A 22,005-nucleotide genomic window follows, 5' to 3' on the forward strand; every position below is an offset into this window, starting at 1 on the left:
GTCCGCAAGCTTCACTTCCTAGAACTGTAACAGCCGTCTAACCAAGGTGACCAAAAGTTTACTTTCTGCAGGAGGCTGAGCTTCACTTACCCCCGCTGACAACTGACGACCACGTCCCACCAGAAGGGCTGCCTCTTGTTGACGTAGCTTCCCCTGGCACATTGTGAGAGACGAATTCTAAGCCACTTGAAATGGTGCCCCTGCCCGTAGAGACTCTGTGGCCTCGCGGGTGCCTTTGTGCCTTCGGAGACATCCGTGGAGGGCCTGGAAAAAGGAGCACACACGCACACACATACCCTAAACTGTGAATATCACACAAAGACCTTTTCCTCCCAGTTAAATCCCACTGACAAAACAGTACCTCAATGCTACCTATATTTAAGGTCTCACAACAGCTTTTTTTAAAACAGTATTTTTCTTGTTTAATGTGGGTCTTACAGTCCCTTTAAAACAAATGGGGACACACAAGAGCACAGCTGAGAGAACTGGACAGGATTTCATCTTGGCTTCTGTGGCCCACAAACTCTCACTAAGATTTCACAAAATCCCAACCTGTGTATTTTTGGGTGGAATATTCTAACCATTCTGGTGAAAGAAAAGTTGGAAAATGTAATGGTAAAAATGCAAAATTAAGGGGGGAAACCAAACAAGAACTTTAAATGTATTACTATTTTCAACTCTTGTGATTGCCAAGTTTTTACATGTCAAATGTTTCAAGAGCAGCCTTAAGTGTTATACATTTTCATAGTATTTCAGAATGAGTGCTGCCCATCCCCCCAAAACATGTTTTTGTATAGCCTACACTCATCAAAATGATACACAAGTAAGCGAGTTTCAGGATCACAGTACACAGCATCACTGCATAAGATCCTCAAGCCCGGGACAGAAATGGAATTGATCGATCTACTGAACAGGCTGGGAAAAGTTACAATGACCTCAAACTGAACTTACAAACACAGTGAAGTTCCACCCCATTCTACCTCGCCTTCCCTAACACAACTGCCTAAAAGGATTTTGCAATGGGAACAATCTTGATGTTTTTTGCTGGATTTATTCACCAAGAGGGAAGCAAATATTATCCAAGGCAAAGCCCTCCATCATTAGCCACTGTGAGATGATTCAGATGCGGCACACCCAATCCCTTAGGGGCCCTTAAGACCAGGTGTGGCCTTCACCCACCACAGAATACATAAATTCCCCCTGGCACCTTATCAATGGCTATAAGTTAAATTGGACCAACATGAACCATGATTATTAATTTTTTTCATTTGGCCTTCCTCTAAGACAGGGGTGTCAAACATACGGCCTGGGGGCCTGATCCGGCCCTTTGAGAACTTTTATCTGGCCCATGAGACAGCTGAGACAGCCACCCCCTGCCTACTCTTGATCTGGGCTGGCGCAGTATGTCCCGGCCCAACCAAGTGACATTTATGTCATATCCAGCCCTTGTAACAAATGAGCTCAACATCCCTGCTCTAAGAGTTCAGAGCAACACACATGATTCCCCCTGCTCCCCCAGCATCTCTGTGAGATAGGTTAGGCTGAGAGACAGGGTATACCTGGCTCAAGATCCCCCAATAAACTTCATGGGCATGGCCACAGAGACATCAGGACACCCTAGTTAAGAGTCCAGCACAAAAAAGTACTACATTGCACTGGCTCTTCGTTAATCCTTGCTAAGCACCCAACGTTAAACCCTAGCAAGGCCTGGTTAATTTTAACCATGTGCAGTAACTCTTAAACATGGTTATGACCCATGGGGCAAGGGACTGCAACCAGCTAAGGAACTGCAAGGGTTTTTTCAGTGGAGGCTCCGTGGCATATTAAAGGAAGCTTAATGTATTTTTTAAAGCTTCAGGAGAGGGACACAGCTCTGTCTGGTTTTTTGCAAAAAACAAAAAATCCTTAAATTAAAGAAGGCTAATAGAAATAATCATTTTGAATATAAAAAGCACATAAATTATATGTTCAGTAATGAAGAGGGAACAATTCTGTAACTAACTCACAGGAGGAGGCGGGGAAAACACAAAGACAAACAAAAACTCATGAACCAAAACGGTGGTATTTGTACCTTCTGAAGACATGCGTTTAGGCATAGTAGAGACAGGAGCTGGAGAGCCATGAGCAGAGGGGTGAGACGGGGGCCTGGAGGGCCGCGAGGGGGGCCTGGAGGGCGGCCTTGTAGGGGTGGCTGCCCGAGGTGGAAGAGAGTTGGGAGCTGACTGGTAGCGAGGAGGTGGGCGAGAGGAAGGAGATGGGCAAGGCGATGGCCAGGAGGGAACACCTGACAGAACAAATGATATGAAGGAAAGCATAAAAACTAAAGAAAAAAATCATGGGGGAAAAACAGGGGGGGGAGAAAAGTAAAAATGACAAAAATGATTTCTCATACTTCTTTAAACCCTTGGGGGAACATCTACAGGCTTAGAAGGACGCCAACATGATAAAAGTAGGATTCTTGGTTTTTCTACCCTCTTTCCAGAAGAAAAATTAATTCATTACAATGGTCAACTGAGCGCCCCAACGGTTTAAATTCACAATTTTAAACCAAACAGCGAGCCCAGATCAGACTGCCCAAAGCAAAAATCACAATACCTCTGTACTACTCAAAGCACTGAATAACAAAAAAGTACAGGATGCCAAGCATACGATAAACTCACCACAATTATATTACTTATACTATATAAACCTAATTCTTGCATACAATACCCATATGATAAAGAGTGAAAAGCAACAATGGTTACTTCCAATTCAAGAAGACCTCCATATTCATAAATATCCACACACCACAAGTCGACTGATATGGTTTAACTGTGTGTATTATGTTAAGATGATAAATTGTGTATTGTTGTATTTTGTATTGTGAAGTGTACACAGCACACTGAGGAGGGCTCCACGAAATGGCAATTGTTTCTAGATCACTGTCTGTGCAGTGGACTTGTGGTATGTGGATATTTACCACTGAATATGGAGGTCGTCTTGAATTGGAAGTAACCATCGTTTTGAACATCCAAGTTAAACTTTGCTTTGGAAGATTCCTTCATGAACTATATATGGGCTGTACATTCGATAACTATCCCATGTTTTGCTGAGTTTTCACTCTTTATCATATGGGTATTGTAAGCAAGAATTAGGTTTATATAGTGAAAGTAATATAATTGTGGTGAGTTTGTCATATGCTTGGCATCCTGTACTTTTTTCTTATTCAGATCAGACTGCCAGCAGACGGGGCACCCTTGGCCACCGCACATGCTTTCTCGTGCAGAGCTGTATACTGTGCCATTGCCAGCAAGGCAAACCTAAGCATTCAGTCCATCCAAACCATGTTTGCACTGCCCCATCCAGAACACACAACTGGACATTACGGGCTATGTGGCACGGAAGCCATTCAGATGCAGATAGCAAAGTAGCTACTTCATTAAAAACGCAGTACATGCAGTCGGAGCGTTACCTACAACTTTCAAATGCAAAGACATGTGAAAACTACAGAAATCCCTTTCCAAGAAGGGCTATGTTCAGCATCTGGCATTTGCGTTTACTGTGCTGTCAGAATAATGGATTCACTCGTCGTTTTGTAGAAAGAGGAAGTCAGGCAACAAGCTTCAATTTAGTCTAGTTTGTCCACTGAGGGCATTATTTTCAAACCCAAATTAACTTCCTTGTGAAAGTGCAATGCCCTTAATATTGCACATTATTTGAATATCTGGCACACAGAAAGCATAAAGGAGCATCTCAATAGTGTTCCTTCGCGGGAGAGGATGTGCAGCAGAACTCTGAAGGCTGCACCTGGGATTTTAACTGTGGGGGGTGGGGACAAACAACTGTTTTGGCCAGCCATACATGCTGCGACTCAAAACTCCTATAAAGGCTACTTACCGTCCGTGAGTGCTGTCTCCTCTATCTAGTCCCACACCTGAGCAAGCTTTACTTTGAAAATGCATACCCTTTACTATATAATAAAATGCTGTGATCCCATATTTTAGTATACCATCTGTTGCAGCTTCGTCTCACCAATTCTGAAAGTTAACTCTTTCAAAATTGCAATATTGATGCATGCATACCTAATTTGTTCCCAGGACAATTAAGCTGGCAGCAGCATTACACCATGGTATCATCATGTGCAGTACTCAAATTAATCATACTGGAGAGAAGACTGCTGGACTATTTTTCCTTGTATCAGATCCATTTCTATTTCAGTGCTTAGTAACAGAGTAATTCCTGGGCAACTTAGCCTGCTCCCACACAGTAAGCATTCTTCATGTTGCTTTCATCACCACAAAAAATGCAAAGGTATGCACATTAGCAATGGAGCTTCCACACAGGATTTTTCTGCAAACGTTTCTCTGCCAGCCCCTCATGGCTGCAATTTTCCCTGCATTTTTTGCCTGTCACACCACCAGAGGGCATTTTATAAAAAATGGTCATTACAATAGGATTTTAGAGTTACAACACTACAGCAATTACTGATTTTTTAAACCAATGTCCTCAGGTGGCACAGCAGAGAAAATGGCAGCTGTTAAGAGGCTGACCCTAAGAAAACAGTGGTGATGTGGGCACAATCTGTGCAGGGCAGCAAAACACGCACCGTTTCTTGCAAAGGTTACAACTCTGCCTAAGCAGCCACAGTTCTTACTCTTCTAGTGGCGGGATGCATTGCAACAGGCAACTTCAAAGAGCCACCACGGTGCTGATGTCACAGCGAGCATGCCCAAGAGCTTGCCCTCTGAAGTCACAACGTATACTTGCCTCCGTTAACTACTCTTTGGTCTGCTCCAGAACTAGAACTGTAGTCCGACGAATGAGACCCGGACCTTGAAATCGGTGGGCCTGATCCAGATTGGCCCATCCTTGGGGAATTCTGCCTTCCAGGTCCCCAGGACAGGGTCTCTCTACTCCGCTGTCCAGGTGGAATGTACTTGCTCTCCCTGAAAGAGAGGGGAAACACACAACGCTACGTCAGCCAAGAGCTAAACCCTCTGCTCCATTATCTTTCAGTGCAAGACAATGGGAATGCAAACTACTAAAATGCTCATATGTTGGAAAACATTTATGGCTTTAATTGTGAATTGTTTTTGTGTTGATATGTTTGATTGATGTTTTAAAGATGTAAGCCGCTCTGAGCCTGGCCTATGGCTGGGATAGAGCAGGATATAAATTAAAAAAATAAATACATATAGCATCTTTTAATGCAAGGCAAACTACATGGCAAACAACTTTACATTCATTATACTGTTCCATATCAGAAGAGACTGGAGAGGGCACTATCTCTTGGCAGCCAAAAAAAGGGCATTAAGAGATTTAAATGTTAAGTTTTTAAGGGTGTTTATGGGTAAAGGGTACTGTAAAGTGACAGGAGGGCAAGCTCTTAAGAACAGGTCACCAGAATGTAAAGAATCAGGTCAGATCACATCAAGGTTCATATAAATTCATTGCTAAATGGCAACAGATCACTATTCGGATACATCACAAAGCAAAATGAAAGCCAAGAGGAACATTTGGACATGCTAGAAAAACAATATAGTAATTTTAAATGCAGTGATTTTTTTTATTAAGGACCATAACAATTTAATAGTGAAATCTGTCTTGTAATACAGGAGGCCAGTCTTCTGATCAGATTCAACCTGGACTCAATGGAGATTACATGTCATATGCAGAAGACTGAATGCCCCAAACATGCAACTCCATGTGAGTCCACAGACAAAAACTTTTTCATACTCAAAGCTTTGACTGTTGTAGTAACTCCTGGGCTTTGAGTCCCAAACAGCAAAGAAATTACTGGTCCAGCTGTTTCGATTTAGCTCAGCAACCCAAAATGTTTCTCAAAATATGACACGTGTTACTGCTATGATTCCCAGATACCTGCTTGCCACGCTATGTCCCTCTCGCTCATTCACGCTCCTCTGAACAGCTGTGTATTTCTCTTCCTCTGACCGATCATCATTTTCCAGAGCTGCCCGAGCTTTGTACTGAGCACTTGATTCAATTTCTTCTGCTAACTGTGTTGCTCTGGCCTCCCGCTTTAAAAATTCTTCTGAGTTATCCCTTTCCAAGGGCACCCTGAAAGAGGGGAAGAATAAGAAGACCGAAGATTGATGTCAAAGCATATGCTTTTCGAGAAAAGTGCCTGTGATGAGGTGATGTTTCATGCCAGTGGTTTTCACACGTCTTTGGAAAGTCCTGCTCATAATGACTGGTCTGCAAAGGAACCCCTGTACAATGCAGAGGATTCTGGTGAGTATTCTGGAATGCACACTCTGCTCAAGTGAGGTACCGGCAGGGCTTCATGGGCCACATTGAGTGTCCCGCGAGGGTATGCCTTTACACCCCCGCAACATGTCCTAGCATTTGTACATTACAGGGGAAGATTAGTTATGATTCACAGCTGCGTTTTGGAGAAGGGCTCCTACCATTACTGATGAAAGACACTTTGAAGGGCAATGATGCACTCTGTTAGGGCAATAAGCTACGTGTGTGTGTGAAGCGCTGTCGAGTCACAGCTGACTTATTGGGACCCCGTAGGGTTTTCTAGGCAAGAGACGTTCAGAGATAGTTTGCCCTTGCCTGCCTCTGCGTGGGCTGAGAGAGAATTGTGACTGGCCCAAGGTCACCCAGCAGGCTTCATGTGGAGGAGCACAGAATCAAACCCAGTTCTCCAGATTAGAGTCCGCTGCTCTTAACCACTATACCACACTGGCTCTCAATTAGCTACATACCATGTGCATAATCTGCTCCACAACACCTGGCAGTTAGCATCTGTTTGCCTAGTTACTTCTGCTGCTTTAAGTGAATATGGCACCAGTAAGGCTACATTTATATATGTTCTGGAATAAGGTACTCCCTGCTACAGGTGGGAGATGCCATCTTTGAATGCTCATCTATATACAAATTTCCAGCAGGTATTTTTTAAAGCTCATTATGGAAAAATTCTATCCTAGTTCATTTGATGCTGTGCTAGTTCTCTTGAGCCACTTAATACTTAAGAAGTCAAAAACCAAACCAATCAAAATATCAATATGCAAGGTGCTGCTAAGAACATACTAACTGTTTTGCTAAGCAAGTCAACTGCAAAACAGGATTTTATTAAGAACTTGAGAAAGCAGAACAGACCTCATTCCAAAAACATCCTTTTCTCACTCTAAAGTGTTCATTCTAATTAGTATATAGCTAAGAAACTGGCAACTGTTTAAACCTTTTCTTTCTTCTTTTAAACTCCTATCTTCTGAAAAGATGAGCATGTGTGTATGGCAAGTGGTGTCAGAAGACTCACAGCCCCACCCTTCCCAGGCAGTAAGGGAGAGGGAATCTCTCCAGCTTACCAGGCTAGGTCTCTGACAAAAAACTGCGGAGGCGGTGAGATGAGCCAAAAGCAACCAGCATAAAGTATAAAAATCGCTCATAGCAACTTACGTATATGAAGATAAACTGCTGTCATAAGTCGACACTACGCCGTAGTTTTCTTCGTTGTATCGAAACATGTCATTGGGATCCCATCCATTAGACTACGGGGGGAATGGCACAAATGCAGCATGTTTCCTCAAGTTTAAAGAAGCGTCTTTGTACTTTGTAATCAGCAGTTACAAATATTGGACACCTTTGAACCGTTGAGCCACTTTCTACTAAGCGCTGCTGCGCCATAGCTACAGTCACAACTCAAAGATGACTCACCGTTGCAAATATATTAACAGTTTGCCTTATTGTAGCTAACAATGGGCAAAGTCCCGCGTGCGTGGTTACCCCAGACCCTCGAATTTGACATGGGAATAGATGAATTTAAAATTCCTGCCCAGCTTAGGAGTGACAAGAGTGGCCGAGTTCTTATGGAACGCTAGCATTATCTAACCCCTTAATTCAGAAGCTTCAAAACTGTAATTTTTCTCAAAGTTGGAGAAGAGTTCATTACTGGAGCCACAATGTTGTTGTTTTTTCAGACTCCTTCATTTTAACGCATAAGTTCAACAAAGTCGTTTTACCCAATTTTCACTTTTTCCTTAATAGAATCTGTGTTTGCTTTCGACGAGATTTCCTAACAAGTGCAATTGTGACAAAGACAGACTGTGCTGTCCTAGTCAAGTGTGCATGTGTGTGGGGGGGGAGGGGGTCTTCCGGAGCAACCTTTCGGGGACAGTAGGTGTAAAGACCAATAATGGAGCATTACCTGGACACTTCTGCTCCAGATTCCCCCCCACCCCGCCAATGCAAGGCATGGTGTACTTACAACATCAGTTTCTAATGCTTCAAGTTCCTCTGCGGTGGAAGTTTCTCCACCATCCCAAGGTTCAAGATCCTTCTCTTTGTGTTCACCGTTCACTTTAGAACTAATTGCAGAATCTGTGAAAGCATCTGCAATTGAAAAACAAAAATTAAAAAGAACTGTTAAGAAATGTGAATCTAATTATCTACTGAAATTCACCTCCTTAGGTAGACTCTTTTTTTGCTTAATCTTAGAGTTGATGGGTGTGGGAACTCTCTTTCTGGTGCCTGGAGATGTCCCTTCCTTGGCCCTTCTTGGCTCATTAACACCATGCAGGAGATTAACCAGCTGGGCCCGGGAGACAGTTAATGTTGCCTTCAGGTGGTTCTGACTATCTTAAAGGAGACAGCTATATTCCAGTAGCACCTTAAAGACCAACAAGATTTTTGGGGTATGAGCTTTCGAGAATCAAAGATCCCTTCGTCAGATGGTATCTGATGAAGGAAGCTCTCTTGTTGGTCTTGGGCAGCCTATTCCAGAGGCTTTCTGGCTGACAAATACACAAAATAAATGTATTAAGAATAGAAACCCGTGAAACTCCTCCTTGAGAGTTACACAGGGTTACGCCAGCTATTTTGCTGGCATAACAATGCTGCAGCATAGAGGGACATTCCCGGGCCAAAAGGGGTTTGGTCTGCCCCGAGAAACCCCCCAGGAACTCCCCCCTGGTGCTGGCACAGGCACTCGCTTCTGGGGATTCTGCTGCCCATGCTGCTGCATCGCTCCTCAGTGCCAGCGTAAGTACCGCCCCCCCCCCGGGCCAGCATCCATGCCACTTATCTCGGCACAAAGTAGCAAGGACGTCAGCACAGGGTCATGCCAACTCCTAGGGCGCTTCATCTCCCCCTTCAGGATTGCACGGTAAGGTGCTAGTGGACTCAAACCTTGTTGTTCTACTGCACACCAACATGGCTACCTTCTGAAGCTATCCATGAGGCACCTTCATGAAGCAGCTGTTCCTGGACCCAAACACTCCCAGTAATTATGAGCGGGCTCTTAACTGGACTGCTCAACCCCCTGGCATTAGTACTACAGAGTCCTGCATGGGCCTCACCCGACTCCTGCAGAACCCTTACTACCTTGCACAGCATTCTGGGGCATGCTCCAGAGCACCATCCAAACCTTTTAAATGTCATAGTTGCTTTGCGTGAACTAGGTCTGTGCCCTAAAGCACATATGCACTTCCCTGTAGCTGAGCAGTGCAGAAGAAGATCAGATACACTGGTGAAAGCAAACTTGCCAACTGCTGTCAACTTTATTATGGAAGAGCCCCTTATAATTTTCTGAAGAATGCCAAGGCTCCCTACAAACTACTGTACTATGGCACTAGGGAGCTTCCAACCCCTCTCTCTACTTGTAAATGTTTTTTTAAAAAACAGCATTTACACTATGCGAGAGGAAAATGAAAGTTATCTTAGAAGTCGTGTGCAAACAAGACTGGCCTGTTAAGGATTACAAGATAACATTTGTAGAACACTCTGGAGACTGAAAGTGCTATATAAAAGACAAGTACTATTATTAAGTCTGTGAGAGGACCTCAAGTGCATTTGACACCTGAGCTTCTGGTTTCACACATGTATAATCTCACATATAAGAGTCCTGTGGTACAATCTCTCATACCAGAGTCCTGTGGTACCAAGAATAATCCATAGCCTCTCTTGGTGGGAGCTTGAAACAAAACTCCAAATCTAGTAGATCCTCTAAAAAAAGAGAATACCCAGCTCTTATTTGAAAAGATCCTACTCTCAGCTCACAAAACAATTTGGGACAGAAACGCAAGTCTGTCTGATGACCAAATAACAGAACATCCACAGAAAAGAACACATTTCTACATATATGCTTACATCTGGTTCTTGCTACAAACCAATGTAAACATAAAATATTTCACTTAGTGCTGAAGAAGTCAAAGCTTTTATATCTGTGAATTTATTCTTCAAGTGATAAACCAACTATAAACAAGACCAAGTGGAAATACTTTCTATGTCTGGTTTTTATTTTTTTTAATCATTCATATCCCAGCTTTCCTCCTGAAAACTACCTGAACCACCAATGTTTCACTGAAAGTACATAAAAGAAAATTAGCAGTAATTTGAAAATCATAATGGCATTTCTAATAACACATGCAAGATAACATCCTTGTATTTTGCATTAAAAAAACCCAAGAGCAGGGTGGGGAGAAAGAATGAAACTATCACCCCTCAGGTGCCATTCTCAGTCACTCAAGTGATTGGAACCCATGAACACCCTCCTAAAGGATGGAATAAGCCTTCTCAACACCTAGTTTATATTACAGGGGCATTACGAGATGTTAAGGGGTAACTAATTCATGTTAAGTGATTGTGAGAATGTACCTGAAGATTTAAGGATAGATGGAATGCCAAAGCACAAACTACTGCAAGTAGGATGAAAGTAATCAGTACAATCAACAATGACCCACTGAAAAGAGTTAAGACTGAAGCCCAACTAAAGGTGGCCCAACTAAAATACCTAGAACCACCACCCCCTTCCTTAGTACATCTGCTGCACAAGCTCATTCTCTCCCTTATCGAGACAGAGCATGCACCAAATGAGGCCCAAACGGGTTGGAGAAAGGAAAAGTAATCTGCTCCCACTTCCCCTTACCCCTTTTGGGGGGCATATAAAATAGGTCCAAGTCTCTTGGCTATTCTATAACTCTAAGGCCATATTCTGGTGACTCCAAGGGGGAAAGGAAGAACAGCTTAAGTTTGTGCAAGGGCCAGATCCACTCCCAAGAGAAAAGCTCACTAAAATATTCCAGTATTGATTCACCAATTTGCAGCATGCATGATTTCTAGTGCCAAAAAGCTGCAACTGAAGCTACATACAATAAGAGTTTTGCTGAGTTCTTTTTTTAAAAGAGCATTATGCTAAGTCAAGGTGCAGAAATAGAAGACTGCCAAGTCAATTACCTGTTTCTGAAGGAACTACAACAAAACATGGGAAGAGAAAGAAAGTAAAAATAAGTCATATTGTAATGCAGGTGCAAATTCAGGTGTTTCGCATTACACAGCCACATTGCATTCTCTTTCACATCTACTGTAATTTCTACACCTTCCATGCTCCAAAGACTGACATCCATGACATCAAAATCTGGACAGGTTGCCTATTCATCAAGATACGTCTTTACTCTCCTTCAGTCAATACCGCCAAACCACATGCACACTCTAAACACCATCAAGATTTGAAAGCCGCTGAAGAAAGCAAACATCAACAGTAGAGGTAGTTATCGTTGCTGTATGACTAAAATTCTAGAAAACCGAGAAGAGCCATAATAAAATATAATTACTTTAACACACTAACGGCAAAGGTGTTCCCCACTACCAGAGACAGTTAGATCAAAACACATGCCGTGATTGTCCCAGAATCCAGTACTCTCATCAGATACTACAAGGTCTGAAAGGGCCCAGAAGCTATTAATTTTAATGACTGACGCTTAGTTAATTCCATATTGGACTGGGTCTCAGGGTTTAACAATGGTCCTGGAACACAGTTTTATATCGTGAACAAACAGCGTTTCCCACTTTGTCAAAACCAATCCACTAGGACAGAAGGAATTCAGAGTGCCAAGGATGACTTTCCTTAAAGCACAACAAGCTTCTTCCTCATTCCCCAGTCTGGATCCTGTGCACAGGACAGATCTCCAGCGCACAGAACAGTCAGCTGCCCCGCACTTCCTGTCCTCAGAATTCCCCAGAAATCCTCCTGGGCTGGAATGCCAGATTTTAGCTCTTCCCACTACCCATGCAACCACAAACAAAAACTCCACTGGAATCACAGGAATTCCTTAAATCTCAACGTTATTCAACTGCCTCCTCTACTTATCAAGCATTTTTCTGAACTCTAGAACGTGGGCTTTATTTAAAAGACAGCATTGGCAGCCTAACCCACGTGTATCAAGTAGCACTGGATCCCTGTCAAAAAACCGAGGACAAAAAGTCCCCTCTTTTCAAATACTTAATATGCCAACATTTATTTCTCATAATGAAGTGCTTGTATGATCTTGACATGAGAACATGCAAGAGCTTCTCACAGATGGTGATCCCAGGGCATTTAAAGCCTTCACCACCTTCTGAGAACACAATTTTATTCATCTGCTGAACTTCCTGCTCTTTTTACCCCTTATAAATCCAGTCCAGCTCTGATCTCTAACTAATTGAACTTCCTTGCCAATACCTTACTATCACCGCTTTCTAAGGAAGCCCTCAACAAAAAAGGCTGAAAACTTTTATTTTGTGATCATGAAGGAAGTTGTGACCAGGAGCTCAAAAGCCCAGAATAAGTTTAAAATAGCTGCCACCACCCCACTGTGTGACTCCATAATGTCATTCCACAATGTGGGTAGGGCAACAGCTGTGTGCTCAATATACTGTAGCTAACACACTAATCTTTTCCTCCCTTTCAACCCTCAACAATTTACAAGGCACATAATGTCTTCTTCAGGTATTGAAGAAGGTTGCATGACACTACCAGGGCAATCCTATGCAGAGCTACACTAGTCTAAATCCATCAAAGGGTTTAGAAAGGACTACCTCTGCATAGGATTTCACTGTAAAGGTTCCAAGTGGCTGCATCCTTTTGGTTAGCTTCAAAGACTGCTTGCTTCAAATGGGGATCCTCTGGTAGAATCCATAATCCAGTGCCAAATCCCACGTATAAGGCTTTCCCTGGTTTTTCCAGTAATAGTGAAGGGAAAGGCCTCTGACCAAGGAACTAGAAGAGCAGCTAAGCTCAGTACTGTCTGCCTTAAACTACAGGGACTGACATTTTGATTTACTACATGGCAGTTCCTTATATTCTACCTAGAAACAACACATTCAGCCTTTAATAAAATTAAAAAGTAATGCTGGTATAAGAAAACATTCTGACACATCAACATACCTCTTCGTGCATAACTGGAATCCATGTCTTTGAATTGCACCATAACAAAATCTGAGGACTTGAACAGGATACTTTCTATTATGTCTTCTCGTTTTGGCCCCAGACTGGATTCTGCAGTTCTTCTATGAGCTGCATCAAGCACTACATCACACTGAAATACAAGGGAGCTGTCTTTACTGTGCAGAGTGCAGGCATGTAACACAAATCATCTGATAAATATCTTTTCCAAATTTTAGCCAAGATAAAATTAAAACTCCAAGAGAAATGAACCCACAGGAAAGCACATATCTTTCTGAGGAAAAGCATGAAGGCATGCCATTACTCACACAACCAGTAAATCAGCTTCAATTAAACTATATCAACAGACAGCTAAGTAATTATTACTATTATCAAAGGCTGGTCGAAAAAAGAATTTCCTCAAACTCAGTTTAGTCTCCCAACATTTCTGCATGGCCACGCAGCAGTAAACACTTGCTGGTAGATAACAAAGTTACCTTCACTAGCAGCAGCAGAAACTCACACTTTAAAAGAAAAAAGTGAAAGGAGCAAGCTGACTGAATCCTACATTAGACACTTACAATATCAATAGGCAAAGCTCATCTGTTACAGGTTTAAGAAACTGAATAGCACATATGTCCAGTTGTATGGTTGCCGGGACTTCATTGCTAAACATATAAACTTCAGCTTCCATCTGCCTGCTTTACCAGTTTCATCAAGTACATACCAGGGAACTTGTCTTGAACACTACCTAGAGTTCATAACCTGTATTTGCTGGATAGCTATATTTTGAATATTAACTTGTTACTTGGATGTGTTTGAGACTTATTTTCTCTAAACATATATTTATTTTGGAACTTTACCTGGTGAACTGACAGCCTGTATTTTGTTTGTTTAAATTTAAAGAGACTGATGTCAGAAATCTACAACTGTATTTAATGGTATTTCTTGGTTAGAGGTACTACTGGATGCTTTTGCATATTTGTTATTTTTAGTACCTACTTTCCCCCTTGGGTATACTGTTTACCAGTTTCACCAACAATTATTCTAGTAAAGCCTGCTGATGTACAGAAATATCCACCGCTAAAAGCACAACACTCAAGAGAGACTGATTTGTTTCAAGGTTTGTCAATTACTTTCAGGCCCCCCAAAAAGAGTACATCTTTACTTCTGTGCATTTATTACATCTATGCATGGGAGCTACAAGCAACTATCAAAAAGACCAGATCCCAGGACTGGTTCTGCATTCAAAATACAGCTAAATCAAGCATTTAGCTGGGGAGGATAACAAGAAAAGGGGGGAACATAAATGCATTTACCTTAGGACTGTAAGTTTTAAAAACTCCTTCATATACATTTCCGTTTTTCACTTGTACTTCACATTTTGATCCCTAGATGCAAAATACAATCTCTTAAAGAGGAATTCTCATTCTAATATAGGGATTATAAGACTAAGCATTACTGAGCCATGAGAAACAGCAAGAAGCAGTTTGTGCGACTATATAAAAGCTGTAGGTACACTACAGGGTGAAGTCTTCATCATGCCCACAGCCCCCAATCAACTTTTCAAAACATATATGTATTTAGAAATTATGTATTCAGATGCAGCCTCCATCATGATGCAGCTAATAAAATTGGACAGAAACAGGTTAATAGAATGAAATTCTGCCACACTAAACAGTCCTCCATTGTTGCTAACTTGGGTCCCCAGAAGTCAGCGGTATTAACATTTGCATACCACCCTTCCTTCAAGGAACTCAGAGCAGCACTTCATCCTCACAACAACTCTGTGAGACAGATTAAGGCAAGAGGTAGAAACGTCCTCAAACGGTGCGTGGCTGAGCTTCTCAGCTGTGTTGGAACTGGAAGCTGGGTCTCTAACCACTGCACCACATTATTAGGTCTTACAGCTGCTTCGGAGGCTTGGATGAGTCTCCAGAATGAGGATGCAAAATCAAATCATTTGCACGATAAAAGCAGCTCAGTTCACTTGAAATATCTGCAGATATCCTAAGGGAGGCATAGCCAGTACAAGCTGGCAGCTCAATTTTTTTAAGACTGGGAGGTTGCCCGGATGACTAATTTCTCACTTCCCAACTGTCAACATTTTAAAGTGTGGCTTAGTGTGCAGATTTGAGGCTTCAATTTTGCACTGGTAGGACACAGGAAAAGATATAGGACTATCTTCATAAAGAGACAGTGCACAAATTTCCCAGCCATAAAATAGGGGTCATCCACATACACTTACTAAACCATTGCAACATGTTCATAGAATGTTGCAACTGCAAGAGATTATGCCATAGGTAAAGAACTTACAACAACAGACGTAAGTATGTGAACCATTCTCATGTTTGCATAGATGCCATGAAAAGAAATCTGAAACAAGAGAAAAATCTTATTAGGCATCAAAGCACAGCTTACATGTTACACAATTTTAGACGATCAGGAGAAATTGTCCTAGAAAGTTTCAAGTAACAGTTGGATTAATCCAGTTCTGAATCAAAACAATGCAAACTATTTCTCCATGCCCAACTAACTTGACAAGGAGATGCTGAACTACTAACTTCTCCTACCCCACCTCATCCAAACACCTTAGACAGCTGGTCCATCCAACACCTTAGACAGCTGGTCAGGGTGACACATCTATCACAACCTCACAGGAGCACAAAATTCTATCGGATACAGAATTCAGCATCTTAAGATGGATGGATGGATGGATTGAAGTCTAGATCAGGAGTTCCCAACGTTTTTGAGCCTGTGGTTACTTTTGGAATTCTGATGGTGGTGGGCACAACCACAAAACGGCCACCACAGGAGGCAGACACAGGTAGGCAAGCAGACACGTACACACACACACAAAGGAAGCCAAACTATAGAGGACAAGAGGAATAATTTAAAATATAAACTGGAAAGAGGAGTGAGAATAAAACCAGAACTGGTAGCAGCTGCCACTGAAACAACGTTATTTTAACCTGCACAGCCACCCAGGTCTCCAGTGGCCAATCAGAGGCGTTGCTGGGCAGGAGCCCCACCTGACCCCACTTTCTTTCTAAAAACGCTAGGCAGGTGCAATGAAACTTGTCAGCAGATGCCATGGCGCCCATGGGCACCACACTGGGGAAACCTGGTCTAGGTATCAACCCTCATGGGAGACAAAATGTAACTGAATATGTATCTGGGCAATGGAAAAGATTTCCATTAGTTAGAGCCGGGCTTCAGTCCTCTGCTCCACTCAATGGCTAGTTGAAGCAAAATTATGCAAAACAGAAAAAAAGATATTACATGTATACATCTTCACCCAAGCGTCGTGCACATAAATGTAAGTTCTGACAGAATTCAGTTATATTATTGCCTGGAATCAAATGTGAGGAGGAGAGTTGTTTTTTATATGTCGACTTTCTCTACCACTTAAGGGAGAATCAAACCAGCTTACAATCACCTTCCCTTCCCCTCCCCACAACAGACACCATGTGCGGTAGGTGGGGTTAAGAGAGTGTGACTAGCCCAAGGTCACATAGTAGGCTTCATGTATAGGAGCGGGGAAACAAATCCAGTTCACCAGATTAGCCTCCGTCACTCATGTGGATGAGTGGAGAATCAAACCCAGTTCTCCAGGTCAGACTCCACAGTTCCAAACCACCACTCTTAACCACCACACCACGCTGGCTCTCAAGCTGGCAGCACCAAGTATACAATATCCTTACAAACAAACGTACACTACAAGCCTCTGATCCTTGTTCAGGTAACCTTATCAAATGTGAAATGTTGCCCAGGTAGCTTGTTTTGGTGGGTCTGCCCAAGCGCACGGGTAGTGATGCCAGAGCTTGAAGACTGGAACCTCCCTCCATTCCTTCATCAATTTTAGTCTTGTGAGCCAAACAGGAGGAAAAATGAAAAATCCATCCTTTTTTTTTTTTTTGACTGATCAGCTGACAGCCTGCCCTTTGGGCTGCCTCGTACTGCCTGGCTGTTACCTTGCCATATTGAAACACATTTGGTTTGTGACATCACCAATTATCCTTGAAAAAAATGTTAGGAGTTAACTCAGAAAGGGAATATTAAGGACATCTGTTGTCCTATGAGAGAAGCTTCCAGACAACACATCTTGTTTAAAGACAACAATGGTTCTATGCTTTTTGTACCAGTAATAAAGGGCATGAAGCACTTGTGCAATCTATACTATGTACTTAAATCAGATACCACTTTAGGTGCCATACCTTGTGCCCTCTCAATTCTCAAATAAGAGAAAGAGTGGAGAATATCAAGAGCATATCAAGGACAGACTTATTCCTCTATTCAGCCTCTTACCACAACAGAACAATAATGGGGCAAAGCTAACCTATGTGGCTCCACCCAGTTCAGCACATCACCAGCAGCAGTTGTAGCTCGTAACTGTTACTATTTTAAAAATGTACATACTAGCCCGATCTCGTCAGATCTCGGAAGGTAAGCAGGGTTGGCGCTGCCAACAATTTTTGTTATTTTTAATAACCTTCTACAATAGACTGTAGTTAATGATTCAGGCCTCAAACACGAACAAAAATAAAGCAACACCTTCACACTATTATGCCTATATATCAACAGTGTACACATGTATGTGCATGTGTCGGTATTAATAAAGTATCTACAAACATATTTAGTATTTTACAACTCCCAAGTATAATCTAATCTGCAAATGTCTTGTTGTGTTCCCTCAATGCTTAACACAGGTCAATCTGACACAGGAAAGGTGGCTTCAAAGGTAAGATACCTAAGCTTTTTTGCCTTTCACATACTCTCCCTAAGCTCCACCACAGCAACTTTGCTCATGTCAACAGGGGTTTCTACAGGTGCTAACCTGCAAATGGGCAAAATCAACATCTGCCCGTGGGCGGGGTTTCTACGTTGGTGCTCCCGCCTTGTGGGATGGCCTGCCTGAAGAAGTCAGGAAAGCTCCCACTGTCCTGACTTTCCACAAACTATGCAAAACTGAACAATTTAAGAGAGCTTTTCTGCGCAGGTAACACGGTTGCGCTGCACAAAATGGTTTTACAAACTTACCTGGATATATGGAGATTGTAGTCCATACAGCTGTGTACAATTTATTGTAAGCAGCATCCTATTTATGTAATTTCTGTACCACTTAATGTGTCATGTTAATACTTTTGCTATGCTTCATTTCTTTCTGGTGGTTCCAGACTTCTAAAATTCTAATGCAATGGTTATGAATGTCCCATGTACTGACTCACTATGTGTAATCCACCTTGAGTCTCCATGAAAAAGGCAGTTTATAAATAACATGATTTTTTTAAAATAGACAAGCATCAGCAGCACCCCATGTAGTACTAAAATATATACTTACTGAAGGCTGAGGTGGCCCTTTGCCACTGCTGCGACCTCTGAAATTAATAAGCAGAGAGGAGAGTGAACCAAACAGAAGATGTTTAAAATGCTGAACTCTGTATTTTCTCAAAATATAAGGAGCAATAGCTATTGGAACTCCAGGCTGCTCTGAACAGGAATCATGCAGTAAATACTATCTCTCACCACGACAGAGAGCTATCCCCTTCTCAGACTCTTCTGGATCAACTCACATGATTCAGGCCACAGCTAATCTGGCAGAGAGCTACACACACAGCATAGCAGCCACAGAACACAAACTGAAGAACCTAAAGATCTGGAGACCGTCCTATGAGGAAAGAGCTGGATAGGTTTAGCCTGAAGAGAAGACCGAGAGGTGATATGATAACCATCTTCAAGTACTTGAAGGGCTGTCATACAGAGGATGGTGCTGAGTTGTTTTCTGTTGCCCCAGAAGATCAGATCAGAACCAATGGGATGAAATTAAATCAAAAGAGTTTCCGTCTAGACATTAGGAAGAATGTTCTAACAGAGCAGTTCCTCAGTGGAACAGACTTCCTCGGGAGGTGGTAAGTGCTCCTTGGAGGTTTTCCAGCAGAGGCTAGATGGCCATCTGTCAGCAATGCTGATTCTATGACCTTAAGCAGTCCATGGGAAGGAGGGCATCTTGGCCATCTTCTGGGCATGGAGTAGGGGTCACTGGGGGTGTGTGGGGGAGGTAGTTGTGAATTTCCTGCATTGTGCAGGGGGGTTGGACTAGATGACCCTGGTGGTTCCTTCCAACTCTATGATATCATATCGATCTATGATATTAGGCAGATTCTCCCATCAACAGGTTAAAAAGTGGATGAATACGTGTAAAGCAATCAATTTTTTAATGGCAACCTGCTACTTTCCCACGCATCTCTAGAATTCCTTGTGGTTCCCACATATAGTTCACCCAAGTATATGTTTTAATATCTGATTCTCCTAGGCTGGGGTTACTTTTGTATCCTCTGTGCTGGGGCACAGAAGCAATTTGTTCTAGATGTGATTTTCTTAATTTGCTGGTTTCTGCACAATTCAGTCAACAGACAACTGTTTATTCAGTAAAACTACTTTGATATACAGCATAGATATTAGGTCCATTACTCAATGGTTTTCAAAATCACAGTCTGAGAAATTGTGTGCATAAACGTAATTTTGCTTGTACACAAAAACCTCATGCTATTTGATAACCAATATAATAGTAGAAGCTTGGTAACTAACACAGTACATTCTATCTGACTTTAAATTATGACTGCCACTTGCAAGGGAAACACCTTCAACCATCTGAAAAATTCATAGTATTTTTCACTCCTGGGAGTTTCATCACCTCAAAGTACATTAACCTCAATAAAAAAAACTGCTTCTGTTGAAAAAAATTCAGGTCAAATGCATATACTTAGAAAGCTTACAAGTATCTGTGTTTTAATTATGAATTGTAATCATATCAATTACCATATCAATAGTAGACATATCAATTACCATATCAATACATGTGCAACACAAATCACTACAATGCTTAAGACTTACTAGTTCCAAACCAAAATTAACTGGGGGGAAAGCCAATGTTAAATGCTCAGATGTCTGGCAAACAATTCTCCTCTAACAATTCTCACACATATTTTCTAGGATAAAAGAAGGGATTCCCCTACTTCTTAGAAATGTGTGATTTCTTTCAGAGGCACGTGTGCTTGTATAACACACATAATAAACTATTTCACATAGCATTAGGAACACACATGGTGCTGTAGAGAGCAAAGTCCTTAGTGGAACAGACTTCCATCTTCTGGGCATGGAGTAGACGGTGTGGGGGGGAAAGGTAATTGTGAATTTCCTGCATTCTGCAGGGGGTTGAACTACATGACCTTCCAACTCTATTCTAAAAAAAAATTAATGGCCATAAATATATGTTTTGACAACTGAATGCGAACATCAAATCAGGCACTGAAATTGACATGTCTGTTTTAACATTACTTCCTTCTACCTATATTGGATCATTTACAGATTTTTGAGATCACTGGTTTTTATTGTCAGCACTGACCAGACTGCTACTTGCTTTGGCCCTACTGTGTTGTCATAAAGGTTCTCTCCTGCTTGTACTGAAATGAGCACACAAATTAGTTCCTTTCACTCAAGTATCTTCAAGTGCTTTACATACTGCAAAACAGCAGATTTCGAAGAGCCTTCAATTAGCCACATCTTGTGTCTGGGCAAAGCAAATTGTGGAACCGTTGAATAAACACAATATCCACCAGTAGCACTGGTAAGGCCCTGCCTCTGGATGCAACTCCCATTAACTTGCATATGGCTGCACCACATAAAATGTCAGCAACTATTTTTGCCTCCACCAGGAACCCGGAGCGTTATTACCCTACCAGAGTTAAAGGCCCATCATGATAGCCGGCGTGCTGTGCACGTAGAGAGGATTTCAATATACTGCAAGGACTCCTGCAGAGAGCAGTGACACCTGGCACTCACCTCTCCATAAGGGCTGAACCACGCAGAATGAGGGGTGAGTGGGCAGAAATTGCCCTCACCAGAGCAACATCCCAAAATGCAGGACTTTAATTTTCCCCCAGATGTGAATGGCAAGTCATATGAAGTACATTCAGGGATACCATTAGGGTGGGGTGCAAATCTTCTCCCTGCCCTAGTGACACCATTAAACCCAGAGATACTTGTATTCTGCATTGCCTCGTCCAGGATTATGCTGGCCACGCATGACTAGAGACAGATCGTGTATAGGCGTATATAAAGTAATAGCTGACACTCCATGCACACAGTCAGTCAACTCTAAAAAAATTACAGTAGTTAACCCAAGTGGTAAGATCTTTAGACTGCCAGCTTCCACTAGCAAAAACAGCATGTCCAGAAGGATTTCAGTAACACATCTAGGGGCCACTGCATAGTTTCTTAAAATGTTTGCTGATGGGCCTTCTTTTAAAATGCTGCTTTAATGAATGAAGCTTGTATTACTTCCAACCAGTTTGGCTTATCAGACAAACTGGTACATTCAGACCTGGTCTTTAATTACCATTAGATTCTTACATGGTGTTCACAACTGTGCTCTGTGCAAGAGGGGAGTCAAAGGAGCTCCCCGCCTGTGCCACATTCACAGCGGCTCCTGCCAGAAACTTTGGGATAAGAGAGAGCTGCAAATCTAATCCTGTCTGTATGTTCACGGTACTCAGGCTGCTTAAGGTAACTTGAGCATGGGCCTTGAGGATGCAACCCAAGCCCATGCTCCAAATAAACCAATATACGTGCATACAAAGGGTCTGCTGAAAACTTGCTCTTAGAAATTTTTAGCACAAAAGTGTCTAAAACATTGAGCGGTGATCAATTAATCTGCGGGACCGCCTCTCCTGATATGTTCCCCGGAGGACTCTTCGTTCAACAAATGCCAATCTTCTAGTGGTCCCCATTCCGAGGAATGTCTGACTGGCCGCGACCAGAGCCAGGGCTTTTTCTGCCCTGGTCCCTGCATGGTGGAA

General features: G+C 42.3%; 1 protein-coding gene across 2 annotated transcripts in view; it reads right to left on the reverse strand.

Moving 5' to 3' along the window:
• Positions 1 to 18,530, reverse strand: part of ATXN2 (ataxin 2) — a 45,388-nt gene extending 26,858 nt beyond the window's left edge. For both annotated transcript variants that reach the window (XM_056859274.1, XM_056859273.1), the window contains exons 1-10: positions 18,489 to 18,530; positions 15,464 to 15,523; positions 14,467 to 14,538; positions 13,151 to 13,301; positions 8,216 to 8,340; positions 7,408 to 7,499; positions 5,860 to 6,057; positions 4,747 to 4,925; positions 2,072 to 2,284; positions 91 to 264 (exon numbers count right to left, since the gene is read on the reverse strand). In XM_056859274.1, the coding sequence (XP_056715252.1) occupies positions 91 to 264; positions 2,072 to 2,284; positions 4,747 to 4,925; positions 5,860 to 6,057; positions 7,408 to 7,499; positions 8,216 to 8,340; positions 13,151 to 13,301; positions 14,467 to 14,538; positions 15,464 to 15,496 (1,237 nt within the window). In that variant the 5' untranslated portion in view covers positions 15,497 to 15,523; positions 18,489 to 18,530. The remainder of the gene's footprint in view (positions 1 to 90; positions 265 to 2,071; positions 2,285 to 4,746; positions 4,926 to 5,859; positions 6,058 to 7,407; positions 7,500 to 8,215; positions 8,341 to 13,150; positions 13,302 to 14,466; positions 14,539 to 15,463; positions 15,524 to 18,488) is intronic.
• Positions 18,531 to 22,005: the final 3,475 nt, after the last annotated feature.

The sequence above is a fragment of the Euleptes europaea genome, chromosome 13 (assembly GCF_029931775.1).
Source record: "Euleptes europaea isolate rEulEur1 chromosome 13, rEulEur1.hap1, whole genome shotgun sequence".
NCBI lineage: Eukaryota > Metazoa > Chordata > Lepidosauria > Squamata > Sphaerodactylidae > Euleptes > Euleptes europaea.